The 20,453-nt window shown below is 39.2% G+C and overlaps 1 protein-coding gene across 1 annotated transcript; it reads left to right on the forward strand.

The window, feature by feature from the left end:
• The first annotated feature begins 427 nt into the window (after positions 1-427).
• Positions 428-17,032, forward strand: LOC136874441 (insulin-like growth factor-binding protein complex acid labile subunit). Its single transcript, XM_068227803.1, has 4 exons — positions 428-457; positions 1,843-1,848; positions 6,685-7,302; positions 15,260-17,032. The coding sequence occupies exons 1-4, from the start codon at positions 428-430 to the stop codon at positions 16,490-16,492; spliced, it is 1,887 nt and encodes a 628-aa protein (XP_068083904.1). The 3' UTR covers positions 16,493-17,032.
• Positions 17,033-20,453: the final 3,421 nt, after the last annotated feature.

The raw sequence follows: 20,453 nt of genomic DNA on the forward strand, positions 1-20,453 counted from the left end.
CATATATATTAACAAGGCATTTCCAACGTAGATTATCACATCTGATGGCCATCATTGTAAAGGCGCCATGTCTATACTGCTCTGACTCCTTAGTTAGCCGGTTTGGGTCCCTTTGGTGAAAAATAGTTTTCACCCTCAGAATGTTGGTCGGCCGGGTAGGAGAGATGGTGATATACACTTTCTAATCACTAGATTACGTGCAAAAAAGCCTGGATACACAACTACAAACCTCTCCTCAGTGTTAATATGGAGTGAGGGCATGTGACGCTGTTGACGGTGATTCGCCCGTCGGATGGGGATGATGAGCGTTTAGCAGACCCCTGGGTGTTATTCGACAAGGATAGGTTACATGCAGACACTGTGTTTCACCTGCTCCCTCTTCCTCTCACTACCTCATTATCTTCTTCACCCCACCCACAGGTTACTCATGGGCCTCAATCAGAAAGACCTGCGCCAGGTGAGGCGATCATGTCCCCGGACTCTCCCAGCACTTAAAGCTATACGATAAATACATAGCGGTAGAATTATTAAAGGTCATTTCGAGGTCTATTTTCTGAAGGGGAAATATTACCCGACCATTTAGCTGTAGATCGTATTTACCTTCAAACATTATTTCGACGTCTTTTTCAATTCCATTAAAATGATGATTACTATGAGAGTATACATGGGCTTTTTCAAATGACGAATATTTGTTGTATTTTATGGCTTTAATGTTTTATGAATAGCTTTGAGATGGTGTCCGACCAGCCCTTTCTGTATACATTTTATTACAATTGTTGCATATAAGGCTTCCCGACGTACTATAATAATTTTAATTAAATACTTCCCGGTTATAAATCTTATGAAGGAGCTCGAATACATCATTTTCGTGACAGCATATTTGCTGTCACTTAAAAGTTCTCATGCGGGACAAACTTTTGGCAATTTGGGTGTCTGGAAACCGTAAATAGTAGTTAGAGGGACCTAAGACCAGTAACATTATTACGATTTTACATTTTATATTTGAGATTACTAGTTCCAACTACATTTACTTCGAATTTTCTGAAAATGTTTTAAATTCTGTAAAGTGAATTTCTGAAATTTGTGAATGTTGCATTGTTGTTTAATATTTTTCTTTTTAATATTCATTTTCTCTTTTCTTTTTAGTCTATGTACAATATCAAACATTTTTGTGTCATAACCATTCGCGTTTGCTATATGTTCTTCTCCATCCATTCCATGCATTTAACATTCTATTAACACATTTATTGTATGCAGCTATTTTGTGACCTGTTGGATGTTAGAGTTCGCTTGTTCCTTTTTTTCCTGGTGGTTTAACGTCGCACTAACACATCGATGATTTACGGCGACGCAAGGATGGGAAGGAAACGGCCCTGACCCTAATTAAGGTACAGCCCCAGCATTTTCCTGATATGAAAATGGGAAACCACGGAAAACTATCTTCAGGGCTGCCGACGGTGGGAATAGAACCCACCATCTCCCGAATGCAAACTCATAGCTACGCGACCCTAACCGCACGGCCAACTCTCTCGGTCGTTTGAGTTCGCATTCATTGTGTTGACAGATGGCCAAGAGAAACAGTTGATGCTGTAATGAATTTTGCCCATGACCTTATATTTAACTTTGAAAACAATAAACATTATGCACTTCACTTACTCTGAGCTAGGAAGCAGTAGTTATGTACTTTTATTCTATCATTTCCCTGGAGTTGATTATAAAATCACTCTGCATGAGGACGAAATGTAGGCCCCCTATATTTTAATCCGGTTTTCTTTATCAATTCCTTTCTCGAAGCTGAATTAAACATCTCAGAGTATAAGTGCAGTCTTGATATTGTTGCAGGGGCAAGTAAGTGAAACGTTATATAATATTTATCAGGAATAGAAAAATATTGACCTATAAAAGTTTGGACTGACCTCCTAGCGTAGAAGAGATAATAGCACTCTCAAAGTCTACGGTGTGTTATCTTGGTTGCAGGTCCATTATCCGAAGTGAAGTTATTCTGTATTCTACATGATTTCGTGAAGGCCATGCTACGAAGAAGCGTTTGCCACTAAACAGTCATCAGGAATTTTGTCTAGATATACATCGATATATAAATGCTCAGTACAACGATATGTTTTGCCGCCTGCCACGATGACATAAAAAGAAAAATGTAAGACGTTAATAGAGTAAAACCTCTATTAACCGAAATAAAGGGGGTTAGGCGATTTCGGATAACCAAAATTTCTATTGGCGATTTTTGGCTTGAAATGACACGCACAATTTATTGTATTTCAATGTTATTGATAAAATCACTGGTTGTTTTATTGAACTAATTTAATCTAAGGTGATCCGAATAGCGTGCACACACACACACACACACACACACACACACACACACACACACACACACACACACACACACACACACACACACACACACACACACACACACACACACACACACACACACACACACACACACACACACCACTCTTCCAGACGAGTCTATGTATCTGGGGATGAAGTTCTAGTATCTTCTGTATACGGCCAGATTAAGGAACAGAAGCAAAGATTGTTGCGTGCCCGCAGGCAGGCCGGTAGCTCTCCAGTTTGACTTACTCATCCCTTCCAGAATTCTGGAAGTGAGCTTCGAGAGAGCTGACTGTCGCATTACGTAACATTAATAACAGTAAGACCACGGCTTTATCTCGTTGTTGAGTAGCCTCGTTCACTTTGTCGTTTTGTGATATTCTTGTTGTTTTCGTTACCGAGTAGGAATCTTTGAAGCATGTTCTTCAAGTTTATTCTTCATTTTAATCCGGTGTGATACAGTAGAGATATCAAAGCCATACTCCACCGCTAATTATTTCTCGATTGTTTTATTCTTCTGTCTATTGATTTGTTCAAAGGTTTCACTGATGTGATGTAAACTTGAGTAACAATTCAGACACACTCGAAAATGCCGTATAATCACTGTACACACAAAACACCAACATGTTCACTCGAGCAATGCTTCAACAAAACTTCATTACGAGTCTGCCAGGCCTACGTGCTTAGACACTCATGGCTAATGCCGCAGTTGAACCGCTATTATTGTATTTGCTCTTTTCTTTTCTTTCTTTGGAAAAACAAAGTTGAAAACAGAAAATTTTCTTCCAAAAATTGAACAAATGTTATACTTTAAAGCCAGTAAATTTCCATTTCGTTTAATCAGTATTTCAGCCATTGCGATTACGGTTAATGGAGTTCTTACGGTATACAAACATGGAAAAAATAATACCTTACCAAGATTCATGTCAGGTGCCAAATCGTTGAATTCTTGGTAATAATGGTGATAATTGTCTCAAGGGAACTGATTAGTTGAGTTAATGTAGGAGGCGTAATCGGGCAGTCTATGGCCTTATGTTTACTATATAATGGTTTAGAGTCCGGCTGACATCATTGATCATGAATTCATGATGATGATGCTTAAATGGGACATCTCTGTATCGATGACGTCAGACACCTTATAGAAATTCTGGTGGGGGAGGGAGTATAGTTTGACATTCTATTGTCTGGTGAGATCGTTAGAAGTCGAAAAAGGCGTTAAACAATTTTCATTATTATTATTATTATTATTATTATTATTATTATTATTATTATTATTATTACGGGTTCACAGAAGGATAAGAATTGTCTAGGTTGAATGGCTGGACAAGATATTAACTACAGTAGAACTTCAAATTTGGAAATTTTATTTCTTTCCTTTTGTTAAAATTCGGGGATAGGAAATTTCAATGAATACCCGACAAACATAACGTTATTAATGATATTGTCAGCCCTAACAATATCAGGAACTTAGAAGTCCGAAAATCAGGTACAGAAACTTGTGATAATCCCAGGCAATTAATTTACATAGAAAATAGCCTTTTTGCTATTGACAGATACAATATTTTGCAAGAGCACGATTTGCTCCCAAAAGGTACATTACTTAGGAGACTGAGCTCTAAGATACGATAGTCTAGCCTCGCAGAGGCATCAGTTTCTTATGGTGCTCTAAAATTCCACCTGACAACCTATCGGCTGGCCCCACATTAAAGTATTCGTACAGTTGCCCCGATGTGTGCTTATGTCGTGCCCAACAGTTACGTTAGTCACTGTTCCCAAAGGCAATTAACGCAAGGAAAACTTTACCCTCAGAAATAAATAATCATGGGCATAATTGCCTATACTACGTGGCCTTAAATGTAAAAGAACAGGTGTTACATAATCGGCCATAAACAAAAGGCAAGGAGGCAAAAGCACCTGCACTCCTTACAGAAATTGTTAAAACCGTAAGTGGGCTTACGACTCGAAGATACAGAGGTTAATCCTATACTACACGGGGGTGACTATAGGAGGAAGATTAATGCCAACATAAGATTTAAGAAATGTAGAGGTTGAAGGCTTTGGTCACAAATGCAAATTTGAATGGGAAACGACAGGGGGTCATCACTCTTGTTCCCTTACGTTACATATCTCCCAGTAGGAAATAGAACCAGAGTCTTCAGACTTGCCGAAAATTCTACATTGAAACCACCCGTTTCCAAAATTACATTAAATGAAAAGAGGTTGAAACCTTCCCATCAAATTACACGCAGGAGCTGTCACATGACTAGGTAAATTCAGCCATTACCTTGTGCCGCTGGATGTTCCACACGCAGGCTTAATCCGTGCCCCTCTTAGATCAAGTCCCACTCCCAAGCAATGGAGCAATTCAGACAAGACGGCCCAAAAGTGCCCTGTTTTTATAGTACCCTAAGGGGAAGCTTCCAGAACTCTTTACTGATAGGCTGCATTCCTGTACACACCATCGGTGTTAATTGGTTAGAGAACATATTTCCAAGTATCTGATAGGCTGCTTACAATTGAGGAGGAACCGGCTGAAGTGTTGACAACTTTAATAAATAAATAAAATAAATATTTCTCTATGCAGTAGTTAATCTTTAGACCAGAAGAGAGAGCAACTAAATCGATGGTAGAGCCATCTAACAGAAGGTTAAATTTCTTGGGAGTTCTCAAGATCAAATCTATTGTCACAGATGATCGTAGAGAAGGCGCGCAGCTTACATTACCTGGGAAGGTGTACCCTGGTACAATTCTTCTTCTTATTATTAATATTACATTTTGCTTCGACAGTACGATATTGTAATTTCATGTAGATGGCCCACTCGCTGATGAATGAGGTAACGTATCCACCTCTTAACCAGAAAGCCTGTGATCGATTCCCGGTTAGTCTAAGGGATTTCCTTCTAGTCAGGGCTGGAACGGGGTTCACTTAGCTTCGTCAGACCAATACTGAGAAGATATATGATTCGAGGGACAGCGGAATCGGTAACAAAATCCAAGTAATGTCTCTGAGTATGTTGTCAAGCTGACCTTATTGCAATCCACTACCTTCAGATAGTGCAGCAGTCTTCTTGGCAGGCGAAAGACTTAAAAATCTGCTGATGTATTTAGCGCTATGTAATCTCTCACATTCGAGAGAATTTTATAATCTAGTACACAGGAATGAACATAACAGTCCGTTATTCTCCTCATCATCCTTCATTCTTCTCACATGGTCCCATCACTGATGCTAGATTTTGCGTACAACTTTATCAATCGAGTTCATTCCTACTTTAAGTTTTATCTCCTCAATCCGAGTCCCGTTCGGGAATTGTTTCTCCTGTTCATACAAGTAATAATTCTCGCTGCTTGTTACTTTTAACTTATCAGATATCCTGAGTTCACCCAACTTTCATTCCCGTACGGCGAAGTTGGTCTGAAAAATGAACGGTCTAGAGATATTTTCGTCCCGGAGATTACTTCTTTCTTATATAATATAGCTGATGGCATCTTCAAGTTCACATAATTACCATTGCTGCATTTTGATTATATTTCATTTATTATACCACCATCTTGGAAGAATCCACAACCCAAATACTTCCAGTTTTGTATTCACGATCTGACATTCAATCCTCGTAGGTGTCTTCCCTGTTGACATCACTTTAGTCTTGAAAGTGCCAATTTTCATTCCATACTCGCTCACCAATGGGGACTATCATTAGGGAAATAACAAAAAAAAAAAAAAAAAAAAAAATGGGATGGGATGGGATGGAACGTACATAATATTGAAAAAACTTAGTAGTGGAGAGGTTAACATTATTATTTTGTTCGAGTAATAGTTCTGTAGAAATGAATTCATTACTTCACCAGTTTAATATTTCCACAATTACTCTTATAAGAATAATCAATTTCAAAGTTGATGTTTTTATTCATCTTCAACAATTCATTATATGTACTGTATCTCAAATGGAAACATAAATATAGTTAAATAACGATACTTCATGAATAATATATTAATACAATACATTTCCATCATTATAAATGGGACTGAATATTTAGGATATTTGGAATGTAATTCTCATTACAGAAAATTTACAATTGCATTAAATGATCAGTAATGAGAATGAATGTATTTACATACGTCGCTTTATGATAAAGTGAAAGGATATGTACGTAGAATTCTCTAGAACTTGAGATGTTGAAAGATTTCAAGTAGTTTATTCGTTCACTCCTAAAGTAATTTGTTTTCGTTATTGCAAGACTGCATGTCCTTTCTCTATATCTAGCGTCATCGTATCTAGTGCACCAATCAATTCTATCGCAAGCTAACTCATTATTGTACATTTGTTTCAGATGATGAAAATGTTGGTGTACCTGTTAATGGCTACAGTTCTCATCACGGGACCATCGTTGGCTGCCACGATCTGTCCGCAACTGTGCAGTTGTGGGCTGGATATAAAAGGCCGCCACCAAGTGATCTGCTCGCAAGGTGGAATGTTCGATCCAATTCCCATCACTTCCATGGACCAGCAGGTTGAAGTATTGATTATAACTGCACCAGAGTCAAATCCTAACTTTCTCACCATCGGACCCATCTTTCAACAGTTTACGCGACTGGAAGAACTACACATAACGGACTCGAACATTCCAGCCATTGGAAAGCACTCATTCTGGGGAGTGCCTACTATGCAAGAACTGAATCTAGTTCGCAACAACATATCTCATGTATTGGACTACAACTTCAGAGGATTGGTCAATTTGTTAAAACTTCACCTGGATGATAATCGGATTGAATCAATGCCCAGTGGTACATTTCGCTACCTGCAAGAGCTACGAGTGTTGACTCTGGCGCGGAACAGGATCACTGAACTTGTACCACGTCTCTTCCTGATGCTGGGAAAGCTTCATGAATTAGATCTGAGTGGAAACAAACTGGTGGATCTCAATCCTGAAGTCTTCAAGGATGTTCAGGTGAGTATTCCTTTTATATATCTTCAACTTCAACATTTTTATTTCCAACAGTTTGAAACTATTCCTCATACTGGAAAAACTTCACTAGTTGCGAAACATTTATGAAGATACAATGTGTCAGAACACTTTGGATACCAAGGAGGGCCGTGCATTCTATAATGATGAGTTATAATGAAAAGCCGTATCATACTGAGAAATCTAGTTCTGATTTCGTACAATAATATAATCTACAGGGTGTATCCGTAATGATGTTACAAACTTTCAGGTATGATGGAGAACGGCAAATGGATCAATTCGAGATACGGAGCCGTAGTCCGGAAACATTCGAGTAAAACGTTATCAGTAATTAATCGTTTCGATAATTTATTCTTCCCCTCGCCTAAATGCAGCAGTGTACATAATGGTTCTCAGAGATGTACTACCTACGTTCCTGGAACACATCCCACTTGCCCTTTGTCAACGGATGTGGTTCCAACATGAAGGATCCCGACCTCACTTTGGACTGAGGGTTCGTAAACACCTGGATCAGACATTCCCTGCAAGGTGGATATGAAGAGGAGGTCCGAGGAGGTCCTATTTAGTGGCTCGCTCGTTCACCCGATCTGACTCCGATTGATTTCTTCTTGTGGGGCCATATAAAAAGTCCTGTGTATGAGACACCTGTCGGAAATAAATAGGATCACTTGGCAAGAATTCTCGCTGTCTGGGACGCTGTTCAGACGACACCGGAGACATTCGAACCGGTACGACAGAACTTTGTGCGACGATACCATGCCTGCATTGACGAAGGAGAACGCAGTTTGGAACATTTGTGTACATGGAGCAGCTTGTGAAACTTGCGCAGGTAAACGGACTTAAATGAATGGAATTTTGCTTAACTTTTGACTCGATCATTTCCCGAATATCGTTCCTGATCTCAAATTGACCTATTTGCTCTCCGTCATCCCTGAAAGTTTGTGATAATCACGGATACACCATGTTTACCCTCAGGGACAATCAAAAGTTGAGGTTATTTCCCGAGATCTTTAAGACATAGATCATGATCCTATATGGATGCATTACCTGAACATCTCTCACCCTGTAATTCTCTAACATCGCAACGTTTCTCTTTGATGGACAAACTTATCTAACTGTTGTGACAACCAGATCACGATTCCTGCCCTGAGATCTTCAGCGGCATTCTAGTAATCATGATATCTGTAGCTATTCATTTTACAATTCAGTTTCTTCTCTCTTGCTCATTGGTTGGTTGTGAGCGGGTCTTAACAGATGAAAGCCTGTTCTTCAAGTATATTCTGGCGGAGGCACCTTCCCTCAATCTATAACTCTTTACCATCACTAAACTCTCAGGCATACCACACGTTAAAATTTAGTGCTGATCAGTCCTTTACAATCCTGTTCATCCCTGAGATTCAAGCGAATTTTCAGGTGGCCATCGCTTCCTCCAGTTCAGAGTTCACCAGTTATTTGTGATAGTGGACAATCATGACTTGCCTGATATGCCAGACAAATAGCTGGTTAAACTCAACGGTTTTGGAGACGTCTAAGTTATCTCACCCGATAACTCTATACCAATCCTGAATGCCCTCACAATCACGCTACCTTGCACAACTTGGATTGGGTGTAATAACTCCGGGGAACTAAATGTTGTTACATTTATATAAACACTTGTTATTAATTAATATCGATTTTCTGTTTTCAAACCTCAAATTAGATTTTCTCCGCAAGCTACATTATTTTTGAAATTCATCATTTTAAAAAATTTTCATCTTAATGTCAATTTTTCAGTATTTTCAACATAGGCTACAAATGGAATTTTTATATCATCTTGGACACTGTCCTGGTGATAATATTATTGATTTTTGCACAAAAACATCCAATTGTATCAGGTATGTCAACATTCCTGTAATACAACAAAATAAAAGCACTTATTTCGAGCATAAAAATGTCAATTAAATATAATCTAATTAATAAATACAATCGTATAATTTTATTAAAAATAGTAGTCATGCGTACATATAGGTGGAAGTAAATGATAATAGTTTGCACAGATGATATGCAAAACTCAGTTAGGTCCTAATCAGGCAAGAATTTAGGCTTGTTGTTCTTGCATTCGTAGGCTTGCTGAGGATAATCTCGTTCTTCTTCTTCTTTTCTTGATAGTGGCTTTAGGTCGCACTAATCTCGTTGTCTGCTCCAGCTAAGGGATTAATGACTGCATGGTATCAGAAGGAAATCTTTCATGTTCTACTGTAATTCCTCGTCAATTTAAAAAGACCCTTGGTCACATCGTCCACCGCCTGCGTCCTCAGCAGAGACAAAGTTATTGAAAACTGGAAGAGGGAGTGTCTCGGAGTGTGGGATGGGTCGTATTGCTGAGGAAATGTTAGGACATGAGATCGTTTTCCATTGTTCTCTCACTGGATGTGTTAGTGTAGCATAACCGACCCTATGAGTTTCTCTTTTCTTAATACTCACACACACTAACAAGTCATTACTCAGCACCATTCATACCTCGCTTGCTTTCACGTTGTCACAGCCATAGATGGGTCTGGGACTTCGGAAAATGCTACATTTCATTCTGACCTGTGCCAAGAGACAGGTGCAAAAGTACTGCATCCATTAAGAAATGGCAACAGTCGAGTTCTGTAAGTAAGAGATGAAAAATGGGCAAACTGCACTCATAGTCTATTACAGACATTTTGCTCCTTGTGATGTTTTAAACGTAGCAGGCGATTTGTATTCTCACTTTATGCACGTGCTTGTGTATTCCATCATTTTTAATGTGATTCCCAGATACTTCCCATATTGTTTTAACTGTCCAGATTACTTGCTATTATTCCCATAAAAAAATTTACTGTGGATGTTTTGCGAGGGATATGAATTACTGCAACCGAAATCCATTCTGTCAGTTCAAGTAACCCGTTTTCTTATGAGAAGCCCTTATTTTTACTGTACAAAGTGTGAGAGGTGAATATTGGACTTATTACCTTAACTCCTACGGCGCATTTTATTTCTAGTGATATCATAACTGTTTTTTATGCTAGTGGCTTTACGTCGCAATGACACAGATAGGTCTTGTAGCGACGATGGGATAGGAAAGGCCTATGAGTTGGAAGGAAACGGTCGTGGCCTTAATTAAGGTACGACCCCAGCATTTGCGTGGTGTGAAAACACGGTAAACCACCTTCATGGCTACTGACAGTGGGATACGAACCCACTATCTCCAGGATGCAAGCTCACAGCCGCGCGCCCCTGATCGCGCAGCCAACTCGCCCGGTCATCATACCGTAACAGGTAATTTCCTCCTTTACACTATGGGCGCGATTGTACTTTTTCCCATTTTGTGTGATTCGTACACACCTCTCGCTATTATTATTAAAACTACTTGTGTGCTGGGTGTTTTTTAGTGTCATATCCCTTTGTGCTCAACGTAAATGAAAATAATTTTTAATAATTTTTATTAAGGGTGTATACCGTAGTGGTATCATTCAATTCTGCTTGCCAAACAGTGCTTTACATAGAGTTTTCGAAGTGTATATTTCAAAACCTTTATTGATGACTAGCAAATGTACCCGTGCTTCGCTACGGTAATCTACCTATTATACGGAGTTCTACGTAAATATCTGTATATGCAGTGAGTAATATTATACTGAATTGTATGTCTTTTAGTGTTATCCGAGAGACAAAACGGGAAGGACCCCATACGTTGTTTCCGTTGCAAGGTGCAATTTGGGGAAATTTTGATGATAATAGCAGGCCACATTTTCTACAGCCATTCACAGTCGAGTTTGGGAGTTTCTCCAATAACGACAGACTCACTTGCACACTGCCATTCACAATGGAGATGCATAGTTTTCATTATAATACCAGGCCCCGTTTCCTAATGCCAGTCACAATCGAGTTGGAGAGATATAATTATAATCGAGAAATGCAGCGCTCTCTAAATTATAAAGAATCGAGATACGTCAATAAGGCACGGGAAGATCACTCAAAATTGAGCGGCGATTGTGCAATCTGCTTTGTGAAATGATTACCGTTTAGAAAGCAGTTATCACAAAACGAAGTTTTGCACCGTCATTGAAATGGCCTCCATATTTCGATATTTTTTCGGAGCCTCAAAGTAATATATTTGAACAGCCTGGAATTTTCCATCAAAGGAAAGCGTGTCCGGTGGCCAAGCGAAATTATGTACGTAACAGAATTTGTTTAATATGAATAGACGTTTCACATTTAGTCCACGGATTTTACAGAAAATCAATAGTATAAGAGAAAATGGAAGAAGGCTATTGTGGTACCACTATAAACCCCCGTCTATTCAGTGATTTTTTAACCATATGGATATTTGAACCTTCCCGTGGATGAGTATACTCTGTATATGAAATTTGGTCGAGATTTAAACAGCCCTTTCGCCGTGATGTTGGAAAAGACGGATAAGCAGACAGACGGACAAATACACCAAAAACCGGATAAAAATCTGTAAAATTGGCAAAAAACGAAATTACAGACAGTGGACCCCCTACAACTTTACTTATTTGTAAGTGCAGAACTTGATTTCGAGATTTACTGCTTTTAAACGGTACGTCACATCAACAAACGGATTCCACCATCAGATGCATTAAGTAGGATGAAATATGGGTAATGTTTTCATACATTACCTTATTTCTTGGATACTTATGTGACAGCTGAAATCATAAAATTTGGCTAACATATGACCCCTAATCGTGTCAATGGGCGTACCGAATTTGATGATTCTATCTTTACTATAAGCAAGTCAAACGATAAGATATTATGTATAAAAAGTACAAAACTATCTTAAAATTGAGAAATGCTGCTCTATCTAAGGTACAAGAGATACGACAATATGTCGTAGGACCAAAGTTGTAGATCTCTCCAAATTTTGCAGTCTGTTTTGTGATACGACCTACCATTTAGCCACCAATTATCCCGAAACGAAGATCTTCACCGTCATTGAAATTGCCTCCATATTTCGATATGTTCCGGGGCCAAAAGGTTATAAATTAGAACAGCTTGGAATTTTTCTTCAAAGGAAAGGGTGTCCAGGTTTCTGGATTGGCACTCGCATACATACGAAATTACAGACAGTGCAGAACTTCATTTCGAGATTTACTGCTTTTAAAAGTACATCACATCAACAAACGTATTCCACAATCACATGAATTAAATAGGGTCAAATATGGGTAAAATTTTCGTACATTACCTTATTTTTTGGATACTTATGTGGCAGCTGAAATCGTAAAATTTGGCTGATCGTGTTAATGTAATTAAGGAAGAAAATATTACTGTTAAGAAAGTTGAAATCATATGAGTAGCTTATACGAGAGGCAACGGGGTGATAATGAGGCTGTCACGACAACCATGTGACACAGGTGAACGGGATGAGTAACAGCTGTCTTGAAATGCCAGGGGCAGAAACAGGCTGTTTTATAAATTTTGGTTGTAGAATATAGCAAACATAGCAGACAAATTATACTGTAATGAAAAGCAGGTACATACAAATAATAACTGTCCAGATCGAAAACCATGAGAATGTTCTTATTCATAGCCTCGAAGGTCAAGGTGCCGGCAAACAGTTCCACACTAATCTGTTTTACTTGGCCTTCGCTGGATGAAATATCAAGCTCGCTTCATATCGCTATTTGTAAGTGGGTTGGGAAACAGATTTGAAAAGATCCTTACATTTTAGAGATCTGAGTGTAGGAAATGTTGACAGTACTCTTTCATTTTTGTCTAGAGGAAAGGAATTTTGGAAGAGAATAGTGAAACTAGATATTCCGGACGGAAATATCCATTTCAAATATCATTAGAAAAGTAGTATATGTCATTTTTGGGGTATATTTATGTTTCTTGTGATATACCTTTACCTGACAACATAAAATGCTCGTATATCTTATTAATACTGTTGAAGGAATTTGGGAGATATATCAAAATGGATCTTTGAATCTACGGACACTTGAACAGAACGATGATACTGCATATTATGTAATTCATATATAAATCAGATAGAAAGTGTGATATTCGATCAATTAACGTTTTATTTGTTTATTTGTTGTTGTTGTTGTTGTTTGGGTCAGCAGTCCATAGACTTGTTTTATGCATTTCTCCATGATACAACCAGGTCCTGTGCTATCCTTTTCATTTCTACGCGTCTACTACATCCTACATATAGTCTAATCCGCTTATCATATTCACGCCATGTTTCTTCTCCTGGCGTCCTTACGGCCTATACTTCACTCACGAGTGAAAAGCTAACTGAATAAGTCCTAGGTGTCTTGAGATGTGTTCCAGAATTCTTTTCTTGTATCGAGTTGAGCCTGTATGCACTGTGTGGCAACAATCAATCCCACTTAGTGGCTAGGTCTTGTTCTTATTCCGGCTTTTATTTCCTGCCAGGATTTCCCGAGCCCATCAACAAGCGCTTTTTTGTGTTCTTCGGGCAGGGGGCCCCGCCGTCGTCTGGAGTTTGATGGCATCTTAAAGCCATGGTAGCTGTTCACGAATCGTCTAAATTTTTTCCTGTCATTAAATACTCTGTTCTAGATTCCGAGTTGTCTCTTCGTTAATAGTTTACGCTCTCTTTTGCAGCAGATCGGCGTGTTCTTGTTTTCCCATGATTAGGGCTTCCGAAGCATATAATTGCTGAAGTTTGACAACGGTGCTGTATAGTTTGAACTTCGTCCCTTCAATCTACAATTCTGTTGTAGATGTTCTTTGTCAGTTGGCACGCCCGGTCTGACTTCTTTATCCTGACGTTAATTGCTTCATATTCTAATCCGTTTTTGCTGGATCACTTCACCGAGATATCTGAATTTTTTGACGCGAGCGATCTTCAAATAATTAATGAACATCCATTCAGGTCCGTCGTCATATATTTTACATTCTGAATGGAAATCTGGAGTCCTACTTTCTCCACTATTTCGATCAGCTTATTTATCATGCTGACTTATGAGTCGATGCTGGTAACAAAAATGGCCAGATCGTCCGCAGAGGCCAGGCGTCAAAGTAAACCACATTGAGTTATATCGATATATCCGTTCTTCTGGTCAAAATTTGCTAAATCAATCTCCTCTTGCCAACTCATTTCAGCGTCTCTTCATTCATGATTCGATCTAACCATGTCACCTTCACAATGTTTCTGTAACATCAAATTTCAAAAACTTCTATTATCTTTCTGTGATAGTTATTGCCCATGCTTTACTTCAATGCGATGCCAGGCTCCAGATTAAAGTATTCAAAACATCTTTCCCACTTGTATATTTTATATTCTTGAGAAAGGCCTTCCTTTCTTGTTATAGTCTGCATTTTATGTTCTCCTTACTCCTCCCATCGTTATTCTACTATACATGTTACAATGACCATCTACATTCTTTAAGAATTCATTTTTTAGTATATTTCCTGCATCAAATGACTTATTTCAATTGCATGAATTCTTCTCCTTGGATTGTGATTCCTTTTATAAACTCCTCTTTGATTTTCCCCACTACCCCTTCTACATAAACATTGAAAATAGGGTGGGGGTGGGGTGGACAAACTGCAGGCCTACTTCACTTTTTTCTGGATTGCTGCAATTTTACCATAGCCCTTGATGTTCTTTCCTTCAGAATTTGAAATAGTTTGGTCCACTCAATGTTATCGAATGCTTTTTCTAGATCTACGAATGCCGTGCAGGTAGGCTTGTCCTTCGTAATTCGTTCCTCTAAGACTAAACTTGAAGCGTGTTCCTATATTTTGTCTGAGTCCAAAACTAACCTTCTCCCAGCTCAGCTTCAACTTGTCAACTCTCACACTAAAGCGTATTAATTCCTAGAACAGAGTACACTTGCACAGTATTTAGGAATTATATGATATGCACTGTTCTTTTATCAGATCAATGCTGTTTCTCTTATTGTATATTGTATTAAATATATTGGCATTAACGGTTGGTGTTCGTTTTCAGGAGCTGCGGGTGTTGCGGTGCCGAGGCTGCAGCCTGTCCAACATTAACACGATGATCTACCGGTTGCTCCCTGATCTCATTCATCTCGATTTGGGGGACAACGAGTTCAAATATGTTGCCTCTGACGAGTTTCGGGACTTACGAAAACTGCAGGTGCTGAAACTGGATGGCAATCAACTTCCTGTAGTACTAGAGAGATCGTTTGGTGGACAGTTGGAACTGCAGAAGCTCTCACTTGCCCGGAATCGCCTGGCCAAGGTGACAACCACAGCATTCGCAAATCTCACTACTCTACGGGATCTGGATTTGAGCTACAACAAGCTTGATCACCTGGAGACTACCACTTTCCTGCCTCTTAATGAGTCTCTAAGGCGTCTAGAACTTAGTGGTAATACAGTTCCACTTACTGAGGTTAAATATGTCCTTCAGGTTGTCTTAAAACTTCGCGAGATTTCACTTGCAGATATGGGACTTTCAGAATTACCTCTAGGCTTCCTTGTCTATCATGAACACCTCAGATTTCTCAATCTGTCAGGAAACAGCTTTTTTCACTTTCCAGTTCAGATATTGTCTCCGGTGCCAAAATTACAAGAACTCGATCTTTCAAGAAACAAATTTCGAGGCTTAGATGAAGGATTACTTTCACGATTTGAATCCATAAAGACAGTGCATCTCCATGGTAATCCGTGGGCTTGTGATTTGTGTCATATTACCCCGATATTAACACATATCAATAAAGGTTACAGTAGCATGTTCAGAGGACTTAGGTGTGTCTCACCATACTCACTTGAGGGCAGATTGTTGGAAACACTCCACCGTTCATCTTTAGGATGGTGCAGTAAAAGTGAAGGTGGGTTTGGGTACGTTGACGGCGCAACCAGCGGTGATTCCACTGTAACGACAGATTATTTCATGGATGACTCTCGCTTGGGGCTCATTGCAGCTGGCGCAGCAGTACTCTTACTGCTACTGACAGGGGTTGCCCTCTTCGCTGGTATTGCACATTCTCGGCATCACGCTGCTCATTACTACACCCGTGAGGAACAACGAGGACCCGAGCACGAGTCAATCTTTGAGAATCCAACGGCGATGCTTACCGAGAATGGAGACATTACATATAAGACAGTACCTGCAGATGTCACACAAGCTAAGAAGAAGAAGAAAGTGTCCATATCCACTATTGATGGTATCAAGAAAGACCCCGAACTACACACATTGACGAACGGGACTTGAGTAGTTAGGTTCTGTGAGGTTCTGGAGACTCATTGCTAGATCAACACTCACACGACTTCATGGTTCATCTCTGAATTGTTTTGGGATATGCATTGTAAATACTAACTTACTGTAAATGAAACGTTCAGTGCGTGCAATGACTAATTCATTCCGTGAGTCTTGAGAAGGAAGGAGGAGATATGAAAGGGGCTATTTCAAAGCGAGATGCGCTACAAGGCGAGATGTAAAACCTGTTCGAACCATGTGAAAACTCACAAAAAATTAAGGACAAATCGTCTGTGATAGTTGGTGAACGTCTAATGTTACGAGGGGGGAGAAATATGGAACACCTTAGAGGTTTTCATTGAACAGAAATGGGAGAAATGTGTATGAGGAGAAGAAGGACAGACGTAAATGTAATTTTAGAAAGAGTCTATTTTTATACTGTAAATGTTATACTCAAGTGGAAATATTTATTAAATTAATTCGGTTTCTTATAAATATCATAACTATATTTATTTTGTGTGACTGACTGTGTATGATATTATCTAAGATTATAAAGTGACAAGATTTTATATAAAATTTAATATTAAAAGTAAATCATTATTGAACTGATTCTTGCTGCCCAGTCCCTTCAAATTGTCCCTATTAAAACATTAAAAGTTAACAGGAAAGTTTCAATGCCAAAGTAAAGAAATTATGCTAATTAGTTTTAGGTTAAATTATCCTTGAAGATAAAATTCCAGGGTTAAACGACATGCTAAGTTATGCATAGAAATTCGTCCAGTTATACTGTCTCAATACCACATTTCTGAATATAAATGATTCCTCACGGCAAATCATCAACATAGATCCACTAAAAGGTGGAAGAATGAGAATTTTACTCGAGTGTCTTTATTAGATTTAGTTCAGAGTTTCTAGAATAGCCTCAACAGATTTGCCATGACAGATGTCCGACGTCAGAAATGCAGCACAAATCATAGTATGTGCACTTCTTGGTAAGTATGCTCAAGTTTCTGGGCCTTCAAAATAACTTTTTTTAGTTTTGTAAATCTTCAAAAGGGGTATTTTCTAAATTATATTCAGCAATCCATGCCTAAAGTATGCGTATTCGGAAAGTAAGCTTAATATTTATTTGAAAAGCAAGTGTTAAAGGAAGCACTCATGCCTACTGAAGTTTTACATGGAGAAATGTTGTTTATTAAAGATTTTGGAGGTGTAATGTCTTGCAGAACTCTTTTGGGCTGTATGTTTTCTTGTAGAATGTAACCGAGGGATCATATATTCTCTTCTTTCACGAACAATATCGTCAAGTTTATTCGGGCAGGATACAAAGTGGGCTGTTCGATCGATTTTATGTATCCTACACTATTGTATTTAAATGCAATCATATCGATCCTTCAAGTTCTTCCAGTCTCTGCAGAATCATATATCTTTTCATGGACGGTTAATACGGTCCTTCTAAGAACCGGCACGATCTTACTTGATGATGTCCAGCGAGGCACAGAGTCTCGCTGTGCTGGCAGGAACCAAGGACATGTGCAAGTGTTTTAATCTAGTTGAGATAGCGGCAACACGTATTATTGTCCTTGGTTCTACCGGGTACAGAATGACCTGCTGCTGTATTGCCAGTCATTTTGAGGCCATCCCTCTACTCAATGTGTGATAATGCATCGTGAGGGTTGATCCATTTCTTGGAGGCTTTACGTTTGAGAGGGAAGTCATGCAGGTCTCTTAGTTTCCTCCTGACCTTCCGAGAGTCTAGAAATCCGTCCTTAGGAATAGCCAGATTGTTATCAGGTGATAGAGTGAGTCTTGTTAACCTAAATTTTCCGTTCTTCCTCGAAGTTTCTTGTAATGAGGATATAGAGATTCCGAATTTAGTTTTTGGAATTCGAACGCTGTTTAAGTGTTGTACGGATACATTTCAGTGTGCACCTCCTTTCATTTTGATGTAGCTGCGTATCATGTCACTGGTGGATCGGCTTGTAACTGGAGGATTTACTTCAGGTTTCATTTTATTAATTTGTCCTCATCGAAAGGGAATTTTATTGGGATGAAATGTATGGTAACAGTTTGGAAAGGGTGGACGAGACCTGGGAAGATGAAAGTGTTAGTACGGTATTGCAAAACTTCTGATCGACATGCCACAGAGGGGACTTTTCTATCAATCTGCACGTCAACGAGTGCGTACACAGTTATTACTTTATCCAGGAGAGAAAGGACTCTCTGCACATCACTGATTTCCACTCGTCTATACGACGTACTCTCCCGAGACGAGACACGATCACAGCCACGCGCTCTTGTTAGGAGTAAATGTGCTAGAGAAACACGAGAACGAAAATCTACCTTCACAGTGGTTCCGACTGATTGAGTGGCTGCTGTTCTCTCAGTCAATGTTACCCAAACAATTCTTCTGTCCGGGCGCTCATCATTGAAGCAAGGTGGCACTGTTAAGGCTAGATGGCTGTGAGAATCCTCTGTCTCTCATTTTCTGGATCACTGACGCGTCACGCCCCAAGTGATTGGTAATTTTGTGAAATGTCTTGCTACCCTCTTATAGTCTTTCTATATAGTCACCTAATTGTTCAATTATTATTCATCGACGTTTATTAGGCATTGCAGACAGGGACAGATTAAGGGAGGGGGGCTAAATGGGCTGCAGCCCCGGGCCCCGCGTACCAAGGGGCCCCGGCCCTTAGCCGAACCTAAAATTGTATAAAGGGGCCTACTGCTCAACCTCCGTGCATGTGTATAAATATTTACGCTAGCAAAATATCCAATATGCATTCTTCCTTCTTTCTTTCCTTCTTATCACCTGTCCGCTTTAGTATTTCATCACTGCTAGAATCAAATACCGTTCGGAGAAACGAATCCTCGCCACTTACGCACTGTAATTATTATAAAGGTTATCGTTGACGAAAATTTAAATCTGGCAGCTTGCGAGTACGGGAAGAGGGGGAAGGGGGATGAGGTCTAGGAAATGAGCGGGAGGGGAAAGGGGAAGTACAGTGGAATGCGCATGCTATAGTATATCTTTGCATCAGGAAGAGAACTTCCAGTTCACCTCTGATCATTGTACCATTCGTAAGTTACAACTGTAATGTTCTTGTAAAATGGATAGAAAATACCCTAGTGGTGCCAAGAAAACGTAAATTAAAAGTACAACACTTGAAAGAATATGAAAAGTTGCCGAAAATATAAACATTTTTGGACCGGAAGTCTACAGGTGCATCGACGACTGAAGAGACTGTTACTGGTGAATTGGAATCTTCTACAGGTAAGCGAATGATGTAATATCTAAGTCTGCTGTTTTAAGAGAGATTAGGTCTTTACGGAATTGGAAAGCATGAGCATTAGGAAGATGGTTTTAGGAACAATGAAAAGGAATCATTATGTGTATTTGAAACTTCAGTCACATGTATGGAATACTTGGAATCGTAAATAATAAATTGTCGATCTCGTTGGTGTAGTGGTAGCAATAATGATTGCCATCCTCGAAGACCCAGGTACCTTCCTCGGCGCTGCCTGGGGCGGAGGCTTGGTTACGAAGAAGGGGCCCCACATTTAAAATAGCCCTGGGCCGCCAAACACCTTAATCCGGCACTCTATGTAATTCATATGCAGTGGAATCGCACAGCCAGCTGCACTTGTTTTGTTTTCAGACGACCAACGATAAGACACCTGATCTATTGGCTGCAGACCGGAGCAGGTGAGTAATTTTAAAAACTACATCTCTCTATCTTTCTTTCTTCCAACATATCATCGATTTTTAATGCCCTCCTAATCCAAACTTTATTCTGAAGAAATGCGGACTATTTGATTTACTATAATAGTGTTCTCATTTAAGCATTTACGAACTCTGAGCTAAATTTTTTAGACCCTTTGTTTATTCAAATTATCAGTAGTTAGTTCATTTTGCTAGTGCTTCATTTCTGTTTGTAGCCTTTGAGATATCTTTTACATGTTCGTGAAATTTCCT

This window comes from Anabrus simplex, chromosome 5 (assembly GCF_040414725.1).
Source record: "Anabrus simplex isolate iqAnaSimp1 chromosome 5, ASM4041472v1, whole genome shotgun sequence".
NCBI lineage: Eukaryota > Metazoa > Arthropoda > Insecta > Orthoptera > Tettigoniidae > Anabrus > Anabrus simplex.